The 17,193-nt window shown below is 46.3% G+C and overlaps 1 protein-coding gene across 1 annotated transcript in view; it reads left to right on the forward strand.

Annotated features, from left to right (window-relative positions):
• The first annotated feature begins 11,503 nt into the window (after positions 1 to 11,503).
• LOC146198301 (lachesin-like) overlaps positions 11,504 to 17,193 on the forward strand; it is a 33,793-nt gene continuing 28,103 nt past the window's right edge. Inside the window, exons 1-2 of the mRNA XM_084591881.1 lie at positions 11,504 to 11,568; positions 12,164 to 12,192. Coding sequence (XP_084448007.1) covers positions 11,504 to 11,568; positions 12,164 to 12,192 — 94 coding nt within the window. The remainder of the gene's footprint in view (positions 11,569 to 12,163; positions 12,193 to 17,193) is intronic.

Raw genomic sequence — 17,193 nt, forward strand, 5'->3', positions numbered from 1 at the left:
TAAACGGCCATGTAGGAGATAGGCCCTTCAACGGTAGGTCGCGAAGAGTAGCTTCACGCCTAAGTGCGGCGAGTGATTTTTCGACGGCGCCCTCCTTTGTGCCTCTTCCTCCTCTCCCGTGTCCAGCCACACTTGTCGCTTTCGACGCCGACGAACACGAACAACACAAACGCGGCGGGCAGCCAAAACCTCGCCAAAACCCCTATGAGGAAGCGAAGGGTTGGCGGCAGTGCTGGCCGCGGTACTGGCGGCAGCAGAGCAGAGGGAGCTGCCATTTTCCGGAAGCTTGCCCCTGCCCCACTTCCGCACCGTGCCATCATGCAAGCCATGAGGCAGCGCGGACGGGGAAAAAGGGAAGGATAGAGACTGGCGTTGGGAGAAGAGGGAGGAGTGGAGGGTGTTTCTGGAGGGAAGGCCCCGATCTCTCACGTCGGCTCCTGTGGCCACGGGACCGGAAAATGAGTTTGCGCTCGAGTTTGTCTGCCGACGCTGCCAGGAGTGATGACGCACATGCGCTCGCAGCAGCAGACGTTTTGTTTCGCGAACGCTGGACTGACTTTCCCCTTTCCCTTCACCGCCGCTACCTTCCTTCCTCCTCATCATTCTTGCACTGCTCTTTGCCAGCCTACCTCACGTCCTCCTCTGCACTGTCCTCCATCTGGAATTCTTTATTTGTCCGTTGCACTCGTCCTTCGTCGCCTTTTGTCTTCTCTCTTCCCCACGTCCGCCATCGCGCCCAGTTCTGTTAGGCAGCATTTCCCCACTCCCTAAATCCCCTTTCCTCGGCCTTTCTTCCACAAGGCCTTACATACAATCTGCGATCCTTTCCATCAACCATCTGACCTGTCCCATCGGCTTTCGGGAGCCCCTGGCCAGCACGTCTCCGCTTCCAAACACAGCGACCGGAAAGCTGGCCACCAAAAGCTAACCCACTTTGCTCCCTCCGTTTCTTGCCCTCTGTTGACGACGGCAAAGAGAGCAAAGAAGCATGTGTCCCGAAACTCGAGAAGGTTCTGGTCAATTATTTCTAACCCGCGGAAAGTAAATAGCGAGGGAATGCTCAAACATAAGGGGCTGAAGAGCAAGGAGTAGAGGGCCGGACTGGCCTCATCCATTGCTTTCGACCGAATAACTGCGGCACCGATGTTGTTGTCTGATGCCAGGAGGCGCACTAAGGTGGTGTGTCTCAAATGACGGCGAATCTCAAAGCTTATGGCAAATGGAAGAAGACCTATGGGAAAGATTAGGTGGCAAGAAGTCGCACTTTCTTCGAACTGAACAATGCAGTAGCAGGCTATTGTCTGAATGTCATGCCATTTACTGTCACGCGATGCCAGAGTAATAAAGGGAAATGAAACCCGACAAGGCTGTCAGTTCAAACATGATGTTAGTCGGGCATAGCAGGCCGGAACAGCTAATACCACGGAGAGGGTATGCGAGGGACCGGGGAAATTACAAAGCATGCGGATCAAGTCTGAGAAACTGAAATAAACCATGAATGTATGCTAGGCTTAGCCCCGCCGGGGTGGTGCAGTGGTAAGACGCCTGACTACTGTGCCGGAGTTCCCGGGATCGAATCCCGGCCTCGGCGGCTGCGTTTCGATGGAGGCGAAACGAAGTGGCGTCCGTGTGCTGTGCGATGTCAGCGCACGTTAAAGATCCCCAGGTGGTGGAAATTACTCCGTAGCCCTCCACTACGGCACCCCTTTCTCTCTATCCACTTTCACTCCCACCTTCATCCCTTCCCTTACGGCGCGGTTCAGGTGTCCACAGAGCAAGTGTGACAGATACTGCGCCTTTCCCTTCCTATGAACCAACCAACCATGCTAGGCTTACTTGGCACCGAAAAGAAGAATGCTACATGAAACTACCTCGGCGGCTGCGTTTCGATGGAGGCGAAACGAAGAGGCGTCCGTGTGCTGTGCGATGTCAGCGTACGTTAAAGATCCCCAGGTGGTCGAAATTACTCCGTAGCCCTCCACTACGGCTCCTCTTTCTCTCTTTCCACTTTAACTCCCACCTTCCTCCCTTCCCTTACGGCGCGGTTCAGGTGTCCACAGACTCAAGTGTGACAGATACTGCGCCTTTCCCTTCCTGTGAACCAATTATTATTATTATTACATGAAGCTATATATGTTTCTGGTGAAAACGCAAAGATGCATACTGCGTAAGGACGGGCATTCGGGTGAGTTGGTTGAGGTTTTATTTTTTGACGAAAAGAAAAGAAAGCGTGAAGGACAAGCGTTTATCCCTTCTTTACAACTGTCCATCATTCATCGTCTTCTTTTTCTTCAAAAATAAAGGTCCACAATGCGTCAGCATACATAAAATTCCAGAGAAATAAACGCAGAATGGCGAAAGAAGGGTTTCAACAGAGTATTAGATAGCGTAATTGAAAAAAAAGACCTACTTCTATTAAGTATGGTATGCACCACTAAAGAAAAAAAAAAGGCAGCCCAATAGAGTGAAATAGTATAACCTTCCGTCCATTTTGGGCTGCTCTTGACATAAGAAACATATGTTCACGATGGCATGTCAGTGCTTCGCAAGTATAATCAGAGTGAATGTAACTTTGTATGGCTCTTTCCCAAAAGGCTTGCAACACCTCTTGTACGAGCAGTGGCAGTGGAACTTAAATGGTTGCGCAATCCTTTGTAGGGAGAATGTATTTCAGCTGCAGCAGACTTATAGACCAAACAGCATTTAGTTTTTGCTATATACGTGGAAACCGCCTGTCCATATCACCAGACGTGAAACCTGAAATCTCCTCTGCACGAGCGAATAAGCGTGTATGAAAGCCAATATACTTGCGAAGTGTCTCGAGAGAAGTGGCGTAAAGCACCGCAACTTGAAAGAAAATAGTTTGAAGAAGGAACGATAAAAAAGTGGAAGAGAAAATTGACAGCAGCGAGTATGAGATACGAGAGGTAGAATTGCGTCCGAAGTGCTTGTGCGGTTGCCTCGTTCAAAACGACTGGCAGAAATAGATATAAAACAAAAGCCTGCAAGGTTGGATATTATTAGTTATGTTTTTAGTGGAAGGCTTACGGTGTAGGAACAGCGATGGCGTTGACCTGTGGTGGTTGACCTGCACGAAAACTTCGTGTATTGCTTCCCTGCTGGGACGACAGCTATTCGCTTTCGGAGAACGATGGCATCCTTAATATATGCTGCGATGTAGTGCAAGCTGGAATGAAATTTGTGCTTTGTCGAAGTATCTAACCAAGGAAAAAAAAACGAAAAGGAAGCATGATATTTTGGATGAGTGCATCTCCTGTACAGGCACCATGCTTGTCTCTTGGTTATGCAGTAACATTGACTATATAAAATGCAGCTGTGTAAAACGCACAGGCTTCAGAGATTAGCTCAGAAATACAATTAGCGTTCAGTGGGCGCTGATGGTCGGATATCGGGTTTTCTGAGAAATACTACTAATCTAGTTAACTTATAGTACTTGCTAAACTTGGAATGGAAGCCTCAATTTAGCGGTAAAAGTGGTAAGATGTGTCAAATAGAGCTAAAGATTGTTTCCTAATTCAGCGTAGTTATCTCCTCGCCCGACAGCATTGACATGAGATGAACTGTTGGTCTATGCGCTAATGACGCTAGCTGTATTTATTTCACAAATAGAGGTGAATTTATTGCAAAAATGTATTAATTTACACGAATTTGTATGAGCACACGGGTCCTGGTGCTTAAGTGATGCTTTAACGCACCAAAACATTTTGGGCGTCTTGTGCTTTTTCAGAAGCATAAATTATTTTTAAAGCCTGAAGTGAAATGAAACAATGAAGGACGATACATTATTTCCGTGATTCATAAATGTTGAAGTTAGACTAAAAATTTGCCTGATTGTTTGATTACTCTTGATGATGCGATAATTATATTACAGGAAATGTTCTTGCCGTGAGAAAAAGGCGCAATATTTAAAATATTAGTTTCAACCCGACATAAGCACTAGAGTTCAATCCAGTGTTGATGGCTAGGAAGAATATGCCCGCCATCAGAGTAACGAAAGTTTTACAGGAAATATTTGCGCAAGGGTCGAGGAGGGAAAAAGTTGCGTGCTTCTCAAGTGGTGCTCTGCTAATATAACTATGGCTATTGGCTCATCAGCTTACCACATTTCAACCTTCTATAATCATCATGATGGCAGCCATTGGCGTTTACACACCTTCAACGTTAGCAATTATTCTGAAATTCTCTATGCCATTTTGTTCACTGTTTCTCGCAGTTCCTGCAATAAATTATGCAACTGCCAGAACAGGCATCTTATCGCCTTAAAAGCTTCATTCTGTGTTTTCTTCCTGCCTGTATAAGTGTATTTGAATAGTTAAATGTTTGGCATTATTAGCGGTATCCTGTCTGTAAACTACGGGTAATAAAAGTAAAGAAATCTCTCTATATTCTTTTTACCGAGCCTTTTTGCATGAGCCAATGTGTTGAGGCCTGTCAGGATTCGTTCTCAAATCCGCTGAAATGATCAACTGTTTCGGAAACTTGCGATTGCAAAACTACTCTGTCATTTTAATAATTCATTATAGATACGTCTAAGAGACTCATGGACATTATTAAACGTGGAGGCTAGATAAGCTGAGATGACCAAACGTTTTTTTATATTCTGTGGCTGCAAGCGTTCGGCAGATGTTTTCATTTCTGTTATCAGAACTCGTTTGGTGCTGCGCCGATTTTAGGAGTTTCATAAGTTGCACTGGAATTGCCTTGAAACGAGATCGCGTCTCATTAATCATCCTTATTACCAACTTCGTCAAAGAGATGACGAAGAGAGAGATATGAACTAACGCGAGCAGATATTGCGTCCGCATAAGGGGATAAGTGGACAAAGTTACCTCATTTGGGACTGCTGTGGGCAGACGATCATTATAAATTCAGGCATAATTTTGCTTTCTTGGGACTCCTTATAATGAAATTATTGGATGGCTGACTTGAGACGATGCTTGAGAGGACAGTCAGTGCCTGCCTCGGTGACTCTGCCACAACCAGAATCAAAAGCAACAAGGGGAAAACTTTGGCGCTTTCCATGCGAAAGGATTTGCATTTCTTTTGTTATCTTGTGTGAGGGAAAGGAAAGACGGCATTGTATGATGCACCTTTCGATGCGCTGGCGCCTTCCCACTCTACTAGCATTTTAAGCTTATGCAGTTAGGGTCTGAAGCGTGAAAGGGTCTTTTAAAATTTGCTAGACGCCTAGTGTACGGCTGATTAAATCTCAGCTTATGGCGGTCAATGAAGGCAAATAATCTGATTTTTAATGTACATTTGCGAAAGATTATGCTTATGGCTGAGCTTGGGGAACGAAGCGGTTCACGTCGCTGGGTCGAAAAGAAAGTGATTCGAGGCATATAAAAAGCAAACAGTAAAGCTGTCGTGCAATAAGCATTTTATGTAGATAATTCTAAAATCAACCTTATAAAACAAAGGCAGATGTCATATAACTCCCCACAATGCTATTAATATAGTGTAGTCAGAGGGTAAAAGAGTCGTTAACGATTTACACCCTGGAAACCAGGATGACGAGGCTGATTTTTCTTCACTTACTCTTAATGGAATCTGCAGCCACACGAATGTGGAACCTGCAGCCATTGGAATGGCCGCACGCACGGCGAAATGCGGTCTCACGGTGCACTGCGAGTGCAGCTGAATGTCCACGCTTGCCTCTAGTTAATGTTGGATACGTAACTATAGGGGAAGCTAACCTGGAGAACGTCCCGTTGCCGTGCATATTTGTTCCAAACTTTTTTCTTTTTACTTTTCTGGCGTTTATCATGCCTCCTGCATGCCGGTAATCAACGGGCAGCCAGCTGAAACAAACTATAGTTACCATTCGTAATTTTGAGATAGCCCTAATGTAACAGTCTTTTTCAAGATCCTTTATCATCGATTCGCGCTAAATACGGATTGTCTCTTGTTAGACATCTACAAATGTTGAGTTGGCAAGAAGCTTGGCTTTCGCCAAAACGGGGTTCCCATTAAGACTCTTTAGACGCAAAACGTTGCAGCTAGTTGTAAAACTCCACCACGTGGGCTTAGTAGTTAACAAGCTCGGCTACTGACTGGTATACAGGGTTCGATCCCTGCTACGGCGGCCGCGTTTTAATAAGCCGAAACGCGAAATAGTCCTTCTGCAATATCAGTACACGTTAAAGAACCGCAGGTGGTCCATTATAACCGGCAATTGCTTTTGGGGCGTCAAAGGATAAATCCCAAGAAGCCTGCATACCAAACAACATCGAATAATTAGTTTATTAAATTTCTTTTTGTGACACCTTTCCCCTTCTCAAGGCTATCATACTCGTGGTATACCAGCCATGCGAGCTTCATCATGGTGCTGGTTATCCTATTTATCCGAGGTTACATGTTTACTTCAGATCGTCCAAAGATACCGGGATGAAATACGCTAACCAAAGTTCCTTATCTGTAGTCGTTCCCTTGGCGTACGCTTTTACACTGAGTAAGCTAGAGCGCGATCTCGGCCGCTCGTGAGTCCTTACAGGAAGCGAACCGCGCGGACTGAGAAAGAAAGCTGCGTAAGCTGGCGTCGTCTCCGTCGCTCACTAAAAACCCATATCGTACCGCAAGGGCCGCAAACCGGTGCTGTGCGGAGACAAGCTCGGTCCTCTAATTAACTGGCCTTCGAAGCTGTAGCTTGGTGGGGAGGCTCCGCGGTGGCTGCCGCTGGACCTGGTAAGCGCGCGTGCCAGGAGCCGCAATTTTTCTTTTAGGCCTCGATGCTCTGTTTAGGCCTAATTCTCGTCACATCCTTAATTAACGCCCGAAATGTACGCCCGTGCTGCTACAGCTGCGGCAACCACGCTCGCGGCGCAAACGGCCGGAAAGTGAGATGAACAAAGAATAAAGAACGTGAAAGTGGACAGGGATGTACAGTGGGTCGCGGGCTAAATACACCGCCCGTTTCTTTGCCAGCTATGCGCTGGAGAAAAGTGTCCAAGCGTGTTTGTCTGCGGCGGCTGCTCGGTCGGATCTTGTACTATAGCTATCTCTAGTTGGCTTCATGGTTTGGTGCATAAAGTGAAGCATGTCATGTCCGAGACGTAGAGGAGTTTCCTCGGCAGGAAGGCGTATAGCGTCGCTTTAGCATGGGCAGAAAATTAAAAAAGAGCAGCTATCACTGCGGTGAACAAACTGTTACAATTTGCTGATAAAAGAATAAGGTAAACTTGGAAATTTACACAGGTAGTCTTGTTACCAAGAAGAAGGTGTGAGAGTCGTAATAACCTTCGTGTTTTAGTTTATGCAGGGAGATAAAGGAACAAATTTGAATCAGAACAGTGCATACTTTCCTTTTTTTTTTTTTTTTTTTTCTGTCAGGAAGTATTTTGCAGCGAAGTGGAACAAGTTAATTGTGTCAGAAGAAAAGACGCTGTAAATATCTGTCACTTACGGAATACACGCCGTTACCATATTGTGAACGAAGAAAAAAATTTTGACTAGTGTAGCCCTTTTTTACTTCGTCTGTGTCTTCTCGTCGCGGTGACCCCGATGCCACCTTCCAGCTGGCTTAACATAAAGTCATCTAGTGAGGATGCCCCGTAAACGCGTTTTCAGCGCCGGTTACAAAAGCGTGTATGCAGCTTTTAGAATATTATTGATATATTAGCTCCTTGAACTTCTCGTGCCATACTATGAACGCTCAAGTGCGCAGTGGGGCGGAACGTCTCCGCTAAAACACTCAATATATAATACTCATTGAAAAAAAATTCTTTTTTTATTTTCCTACATCCTCCTTGCTTCCGAGAATAAACTGTTTTTCAGCTTCCCCAATCTAGCCCAAAATGCAATAAACACATTCAAGCTGATGAACAAGGCATTTAATTTCAGCAGCATTGCAGATTTCAAATGCGTCGTTACTGGTTATTTCGCCTCCTCGGAATTCATCACGTTGAAAGCAACCAGTAGATAAACATAGAGCTGGCACACGCTATAAGGCTCTTTTTTTCCCTCACTCCCTTCGCCAGACGTTTTGCTGAGAATCATTCGAATGCGGTTTTCTCTGTTGTTGTTGGAAGCCATGTCCTCGAAAGAATACGCGATGAATTAACATCTGTAACAGGAATGAAAATTGTCTAGGATGCTTTTCCTCAACTGATAACGTGATTTGGAAGTTTCTTGCAGTCAGGGGCTTCTATTTCCAAAGCTCACTGTTCCAAGAACGAGTGTCTGCAGACTGCAACACACCTAACCTCAGCGCTGTGTTATCATGTGCGCCTTTGAGTTCTCATATCCGCCAGCCTGTTCGCTGCCTTCGTCGTAAGATTGACTCGATACGCTAGCTTCAGCTCCGATTGCTAGCAGCGCATATCTCTAGACTTCTCTTATTCTTTATTCCCCTAGACATGTCTTTCTTTAAACAAGAAAAATTGCCGGCATCGGCAGAGTGCCTTGATTTTCTCCTGTTGGTGCAAGTGACCCGGGCACCTGCAATTTCTATCGGTCGAGTTTCGATGAATAATGACCGGCGAGCTCGACTACACGCATGGCTCCTTCCATTTCATTCTAGGAATGCTTGTTTCTTCGGGAATTGCATCAGTGCGAGTTTTTCTCAGAGCGTTATGCGATCATGCAGCAGCCACTCCGCCGTCTTTGCTTTCTTGTGTGCCTTTGCTGGTGTGTGCGAACCACACATCGGGCAAGAAAGAACTTTTTTTTTTTATTACATAAAGTGCGAAGCATCAGGTTTTGTATAGGAGCCATTTTGTCTAATGGTGTTTATTTTTCATGTTTACAAGAAGGCAAACAGTTCTCTCTTCTTTTCCTGAGTTGGGAAAACATGCCTGTGTTGGACAGTAACTGTTGAATAAGGTAAGTACATGCTCTGTGAGGAAGTTTTCTTCTACTAAATGGGAGAGATAATAGCCTGCCTTGTTTACTTTCAAGCTGCAATTAACAATGCTATGGGTGAACCATCTATAAGCTTTTTCTAGCATTTAATTAGCCGGCATGAAGACTGGTCGTGATCCTGAGGCATTTCAGCTCTGCGCCTCAACGATTGCTTGTTATCGTTCATGTGCAAAACATGTGGAGTGTGTTTGGCACCCCACGTTACAACTTTATTTGCAATGAGGAAATCAGAAGGGCACCATTATTGCATCGAAAGGCTTGTTTGAGTACCCTGCGCGTTTCATTATGCTATCGTGTCAATTGTAGAGGTGAGACAGATGAAAAAGGAAAGAAGGCAGGTTATCCTGAAGTATTGTTCTCCGGGCTAACCTGCACCAGAGTGGGTATATATTCTGCATCGGCTGCGATCTAAATGGGTGGAGAGGGAAACGGGGCTGTAAATATGATTTATGCCATTGGTATATGAATATTACTGAGGGCTTTGGCGGCGATAAACGAAACAAGATTTGACTCTCGCAGTCCCACCGACAGCGCTACTTGCGAGAGACCTCACAAGTCTCGGTACCGATTCACTGGACACCTGGACATCACGCGCAAGGAACCGGGAACAGAGCGGCCCACGAGGCCGCTGGCGCGCAGCTAAAGGAAGACCGTCGGCATAGCCTTGATGTGGGCCTGTCCAACTCGGACCACCCTTACTGTTCTCCCGTCTCCTTCATCATACCGGACTCTGTCATCTTGCGGCTTAAACATGAACGGAGGGCTTTGTTGCGGGATCTTGTCCCCGATATTACTCTTCCGATCCCTTCCGGCCTCTCTTGTCCTGCCCAAGTTCTATCTGACAAGGCGCGAGCCGGTGCAGCGTACCCACCGGGCATTCTGAGTCAATGGCCGCGAACCAAAATCAACTGCCCCAACTGCCCTGCTGACTACGTTGACCTGCATCACTTGATCTGGACCTGTCCTGGCACGGCTGGCCTCCGCGGCCGCGACACATCTGCTCACCACATTCAGACTTACGAAGACTGGACAGCCCCCAATACCAACGCCAAGCGCAAGCTTAGTGGCCTGCTAGACTTCATGTCGGTGTCTGGCGCCCTCAACCTCACCTAACCCAACCCACTCCTTCCCCTCTAGGCCTGGGGTCATCCTCATGAATAAAGGTTTACGAATGAAGTCCCACCGACAGGCACACTACTAGTGCACTTCCGGCGTTCCATTATGACGGAAACGATGACGTGCCAATGCTGTTCGCAGATAAATCGCATTCCAATTATGAACGCAACGCAAACTTTTCCTTACAGAACTCTGTTCGCGTGTTTCCTCTTACTGTGATGAACTCAGCGCTCACAGTGCCGCACGCTTCTTCTTTTTCGCATGTGAGGTTCACGGAGCGTGTGACGCTCCATTCGTCTTCTGCTGCTGCTTCCCTTCTTCTTCTACATCGCACACTTGCTTCTTCTTCACACAACTGGAAAACTTCATTCGTACTTATTCATATCGCCGATCTCGGCGGAGCGCCGTGAATGACGTCATCACTTAGCTATGTGCGCCACTAAGTATGCGCGGTGCTCTTCAGCTGCAGCGCCGCAACGGAGGATATAAGACGTGGAGCAGCCGCTCGCCTGCGAAGGCGCATATATACGCTGAGAATGGCGGCAAGTCGTTATTGATATGCCATGGATGAAACAACAATGTTTAGAGTGAGCGCTCGCGCTACGCTCGGCTACGAGCCGAATCTACTCGTCCTGCCGACATCACTCGCAGTGAAGAAGCGGCACGTAGAAAAAATGAAGCTGGCAGAGATAAAAGAGCATTGGAATCTTCCTAAGAGCGAGAAGAGAGACTTGCAAAGCGACGACGCAAGTCGGCGGAGAAGAAGGTGCGACAAGAACAACACAGAAACGATTCGTTCTCATCTACGACTACTACTGCTTCCGGATTGTTTTCCTTTCAATAAATCCATCTATCTATATCCGCTTTGTGTATCCTGACTTAGCTATCCTGGCTTTCGCTACGTGCTCTTGAAGGTTGTCAGCTCTTAATTTAGAGCATGTACGATATGTTCAATAGCGTGCTTCAGACAAAATCTGGTTGCACTTCAGACAGTCTTCCCTACGTGCCGTTGTTTTCGGAAATCAGCATGCATTTGTTATCGAATGGGAACAAACTGCGGCAGGTATAACACACGTGTTTGGGAGGATAAACATAGAGCGAAGCCGAAATTCAATAAAACGTTTTTAATAATATAGTGATCGCCTTCCGACTGTCGGTTTTATAACACGCAGGATAGGCCTCTTCATTCGCCATCGCAACGAGAACAATTTGCTTGCTCCCTATTCTCGACTGACGTTTGGCGAGGGAATTTATATCGATATTGCATAAAAGACGCTTTCATAGCATAGATCCCTCGGTAACCGACAAGCGCTGTATCATTCCTCATGTAACAATTGCCGCGAAACAGCCGCAATCAAGTAACTCAAGATGTAGCAACATCCTCGCCGCAGTCGGATTGCAGCTGTTTCCCCACATGCGGTGGCGAGCTTATCCTGCCACACGTGTGATCTTCGCCGCGAGCGGCGCTCGATCCTGTCAGCGTCGGAGTTATTTCCGCCCGATACCTATGGGCAACGGAGAGCAACGGACAGATGGAGAGGCCCTCCAAGAGGCTGCCACTAAACTTCAAAAGTAGGCAAAAGAATGCGGACTGCACTGTGCCCCGGACAAGTCGGATTGCCTGGGACAAGTCTTGTGTGGGAAAGGGGATAGTGCCCCGCTGGAAATACACGTGTCCGCGACGTGAAGAAAATATAGGTTTTGGGACTGCTTGTTAACAATAGGGCCGTTAATGTAACATCGATCGCCAAGCTGCGAACAGTGTATTACCAAGTCATCTATCTCGTATCACAACTAAGAAAAACGGAATACAAGAAGCGGATACGCTAGGCTAATGCAGGCCTTGATCATCTGCAGGATAGTGTATGAGGCCCCGTACCTTCACATGAGAAGGACAGATCTGAACCACCTGGACGTTATTGTTTGAACGACTTGTGAGAAGGCGTTCGGGCTATTCATGAACGCGCCTTTAGAGCGTCTGCTACTACTGGAGGCATACGGCTGATGAATTGATTAGCGCCCTTCAAACAAGCCAGGTAATCCGCCTTTTCCACAAGGCCGCTCTGCGCATGCGCACCTCCCCACCTGGTTGAAAACAAACCAACAACCCCAGCTGCGCAAGCGCAGTTCATGGCCTCCGTGATCAGACATCTGGAATTTATCTCAGAGGCCATGTGCAGTTAATATTCGTGACAGGCGTATGCGACAGATGGCGGTAGCTGTCAAGAACACATATCGCCATTTCGCTGGCGGCTGCCGAAGGAAGTTTTCAACCAGTAGCAGAAGAAATTTTCAACCACTCTCAGAGGGCGCCACATTTTGTGAAAAAGGCGGATTCGACTGGGCAAACACAAGACGTGTCGCGAGGTCTTGGAAAATTCAAACGTTGGCTTTCCGCAACAAGTGGGTGGGAGGTAAGGCATACCTAAATAGTGGAAAAACAAATTTATTATGCTTCCGCTTCCTAAAAACATGCGCCCGTAGCATCATCATGCTAGACGAGTGGCAAAGAGCAGGATGAACGAGTGGTATTCAAGGGAAACAGCCTTCTTTGTGGACGCTCGGGGTCCTGTAGAGGGAATATCAACAATATCAGTAGTGCACCAAATGATGGTAATGGACGGACTTTCCGTTCATAACCGGGAAACACTCGCTATGGAGGAAGTGACGATAGTCGTCTTGTAGGAGCACGCATTTGCGGAGCGGACAAAAGCAGTGTATTCGAACTTTCCGGCATGATTTTCGGGCTCCATGTGAGCAACATTTTATTCATTCGTGATACTAATTAGTGTGAACTACAAGGAAGAAGACTCCACGTAAATAGGCTTCTGAGCCTGTCATGAGTTCTCACTTATTCACACTACATAAAGCAGCCAACAGAGTGCGTCGCACATGCAAATGGCATTTATTTGCCAAGGACGGCTTGAATGCTTGGCAGCTGTCATGACCCATATGCATCGAAGCATCCTCAACCATCGTCGACAGTACATCCTTCCTCTTCCAATAACCTTTAAAGATTACTGTAGGCGGAAGGAGCCGGTTAACTGGGTTCCATTAAAGGCCCACAGCTAAGAGCCAGAGACTACAGCGCTTCAGTCTTTGGCGGCGCGCTGGAATTCTTTGATCTTCCGCTTTCTTCGAGACAACGTGGGGCACAAACAACCTCAGAGCGTTGATTCGACAGAAGTGCACTCCGGTCACGAAGAGGTTTGGCCGCTCTTAGGCAAACACACTCCCGGTCCAATGTTCAAGTGTTCCTCGAGTCAAGTGGGCTCCAGGATTTCGACACGTGGGAGAACAGAGCCGTCCTGTGGTACCACTGAGATCAAACACCCCTTACTGTGAATTCAAGCGCATAGCTGGCGGAATCCTGAACTAAAAACAGAATTTCGTTTCTTACATGAGCTTCTTGAGTGGCCTTACGCAAGACAGGTAATCCTGTGTTTTCGCATCGTCGATATTCTCAACTGTGTTAATGTCAACGGTTCGCCGGTTCACTGACTTTACCTTAGTTCATATTTGATCTTTTATTTAGAAGGCTTCTGGACAAGTGCATGCCTCTTCTCCTTACTCCTGTGGACGCTTTACTTGCATGAGTGGCCACCTCTTTTCTGGATATTCTTTGAAAATTGCTTTCAAAACTTATTAGCCATGAAAATTTTGTTTCTTTTACGACTGGAATATTGTACACGATAGCGCTATGCATGCTGAAAAAGTGTTCTTACGACGTTAGCTAATGATTTGCATGTACCAAAGGAGCTACATGGTCTGCCTAGCACCGTGCACCAGACAGTAGGAGGGCTGGGCTTTCGTTAATTTTATTTGTACATTTACATAACTTTCAACGCACTAAGTACCCCCCAGGCAAGCGTAAAACTGGAACTCAGCTTTACCTAAACAGACCAGTAGAATTAATTTTCGCAGCGGACAAAACGCGGTTGAAAAAAGGTAAGTTTAAGTCTGGTTAAAAGAATGGCCGTTCGAAAGCGGTGTGCGACATTCCAGTTGAACAGATCTATTAAGGCGCTTTTAATTAGTATCCAGACTTTAGCTCCAGTATGACACGACAGCTTTAACGGCTGCCGTCCGTACCTTTCTTGGCGGATCTTGCTGCTCCTTTCATCACTGATCACTTAATTTGGGCATCTCTTATCTCACTAATACTGTTTAGTGCACAGTCCTAAGCTACCGTATTATTCGGAAGCCCACCCGACGCAGACATAAAGCCTCACCTAACCAAGCCGTACGAACGCACTCGCGTGGGATAGGAGTTTCGTGTCTGACTCGGCATGCTAGCGTCCTGGCGGGTTCAGTTCCCCTTGCCATCCCATCTGAATTGAGAGCCCCAAGTTAGCAACTACTGACAAGTCGTCAGTGTCATGTCGCGTAACCCTACGAACAATCAGTGCCCGATCGAGTCAGCGGCCAGCTGCTAGCTGCCAGAGCCATGTCCGTGATTCCTCGATCACAACGCCACCAACATATGTTGTAGAAAACTGGGTTTTTGCGCTATCGTGTTAAATAAACTAGTGCGCACCAGGCAACTGCCCGGGTATTCTAGTGGCCTAATGAAATAAAAACTTACCGATTCAGCGCTCCTTATCCGCTCATTTCATTGCAAGATATGTAGTTGATCGGGCTATTAATCTAGTGATATGCCTACCAATTTGCGATATCAGCATTCATAACTGAGTGATTCTGGTGGGTGACTAAATTAATCTGCCCCTTTTCCTCCTGCTGCACAGAAATGGAGGAAAATAGGCTTCAAGCAATGGAAAAGAAAGTTGGTCGCTCACTTAACTCTACAAGGTTCGAGGGGCGTGGCAAATCCTTAGACCTCCAGATCTCACATATGAGAACTAATCACATAGTGAATCATTTATGATTTATAAAATTAGCAGGCTAAAATTTCTCTGTGTTTACAACTGTGCAAATTTAGCAATTTCCAGGTAGAAAGATTTCTAGTAGATAAACATTTTATTTGTAGGTTCAAACGCCAGACACGGTATTCTAGTTTTAGAGAAACTGAATAAAAATGCACAGGTGGTTTTCGGTATATTGGCATTAGAAGTATTCGTTGTACCACATTTTGCTTTGATACTAATCGCCTCCGCACTGCGTCTTCGAGTTTAATTTCCCCGTCGCTTTTAATGAGACAGCTCTTCTTGCATTATCAATAGAGAGGGCAGAGTGTCAGCAGAAGGAGTCGCCAGAGTATGTCGGAGTAGTGTCTCCGCAAGAACTCTCAATTATTAATAGGGAAAAAAATTTTTGTCCTCGCCAGGAACCGAGCCATCATTCTTCAGTACCTCATCGGAGTGCGCAAACCACTACTCTAGCCCAATTTTTTTTTGTTTATTGCCGGTGAACAAAGTACATACAGGTATAAACTCTCCAACCTGCCTTCGGCTGAAACGATATATTAAAGCTTTTTCATGTTGATCAATCCGTCGACCACATCCATCCATTGAGGCTGCTCAGGCCGACTACGGAGAACATGACTGAGAAATGTTACACTTTCAATGAAGTTGTCCCTGACAGATCATACATTTTCTTCTGCAAGCCTAAATGCCACCCGCGTTTCCCAAATGCTATAGAGGCCCAGCACCATCGTATTATATCTCGTCACTTTGTACGGGTAGAAACCGGACGCCTTGATCCTGACGGAGAAGCTATAAAGAAACTCGAAGGCTGCGCTCAACAAGCGATATGCCTCATTAGACTCATCGCAAATCGCAAGTCGGGCATGAGAGAAGCAAACCTCTTAAGACTTGGCATGCGTTTGTCATCAGCAAGATTGCCTACGCAGTCCCGTACTTACACCTTGTCAACTGCTAGAAGGCTAAGATTGAAGCAATCATCAGGAAGAGCATAAAAACAGCCCATAGTTTCCCCATCAGTACGTCTACGAACCGGCTAATGAAGCTGGGGGTGCACAATACGCTGGAAGAGGTGGTAGAGGCCAACCAAATCTCCCGGTACGAAAGACTGTCAAAGACCCGGACGGGAAGAAGCATACTGCTGAAACTAGGCATTCGATACGAAAGCCAAGGGGACCAGAAGACGGATGTCCCGATGGAAGTCAGGAAGCGACTAAAAATCCCCCCTCTGCCACAAAATATTCATCCAGAGCATCATCAGGAAAAAAGAAAGAAAAGGGCGCAAATGCTGCAGAAGATATATCCAAGAAGACAGGGCGTGGTCTATGTTGACACCGCCGAATATGAGGAGAGGCATGTTATGGTAGCGGTAGAGTCAGATTAACAAAATCTACGAATAAGCGGATCGGTTAGGACGAGCTTAGCTCACACGGCTGAAGAGGTGGCGATTGAACTTGCAATAGTAGGGACAATGGCTACTACAATTATAAGTGATTCGAAAACAGCAATATGCAATTTTATTAAGATAAGGGTCTCTCCACAGGCAAAAAGGATACTGAGGACATGTCAGGATGACAGAATAATCCGGCTAATATGGGCTCCAGTCCACTCTCAGCTTCAGCGAAATGAGGGAGCTCATAAGCTTGTCCGCGGTCTCACCTTCCGGGTAGGCTATGATCCTCAGTAGACTCTTAGCAGGGACAGGCTAGTTAGCTACAAAGAGATTACTGAGCACTATCGGCTAAACAGGTTAGAATACTCACCGGCAGATAGGACACTAAATGAGATCCAAGAAAGCATCTGGAGGCGCTTATATACAAACAAGGACTTTTCCGAACCCAGCTACCCTAAGTCAGTGGTACCCGGAACAATTCTCAGATAAATGCAAACTTGATCAGGATAAGGCGGTTCTGCTACATATAATATGGACGTGTTCAGAAATAAAAAATATAAATGAAGAGCCAAAAATGGAAAACTTTTGGGAGACTCTACTGTTGAGCTCAATCCCTGAGACTCAGCTAGGTGTAATCCGACTGGCCGAACACTGCGCCCGGGTCCAAAAACTCCAGGCCGTCGTGCAGGCGGATAGGTTGACGCCTATTCTTTATCTGTTGGAGATTAAAGTTTTGGCATCACCACCACCACCACCAGGATCCCAACAGTCTATAAAAATGTGATCTATTGTCTCCGTTTTTTTTTTTTTTTACAGATTGTGCGGTTGTGGGTCTAACATGCAAATAAAAGTCTATCATTAAGTCACATTTTTACGAGAAGGGTACCAGAATAAAGCTTAAAGAAATACAATTAGACGGTTGGT

Source organism: Amblyomma maculatum, chromosome 2, assembly GCF_055883805.1.
Source record: "Amblyomma maculatum isolate TAMU_Amacu chromosome 2, ASM5588380v1, whole genome shotgun sequence".
In the NCBI taxonomy this organism is placed as follows: Eukaryota; Metazoa; Arthropoda; class Arachnida; order Ixodida; family Ixodidae; genus Amblyomma; species Amblyomma maculatum.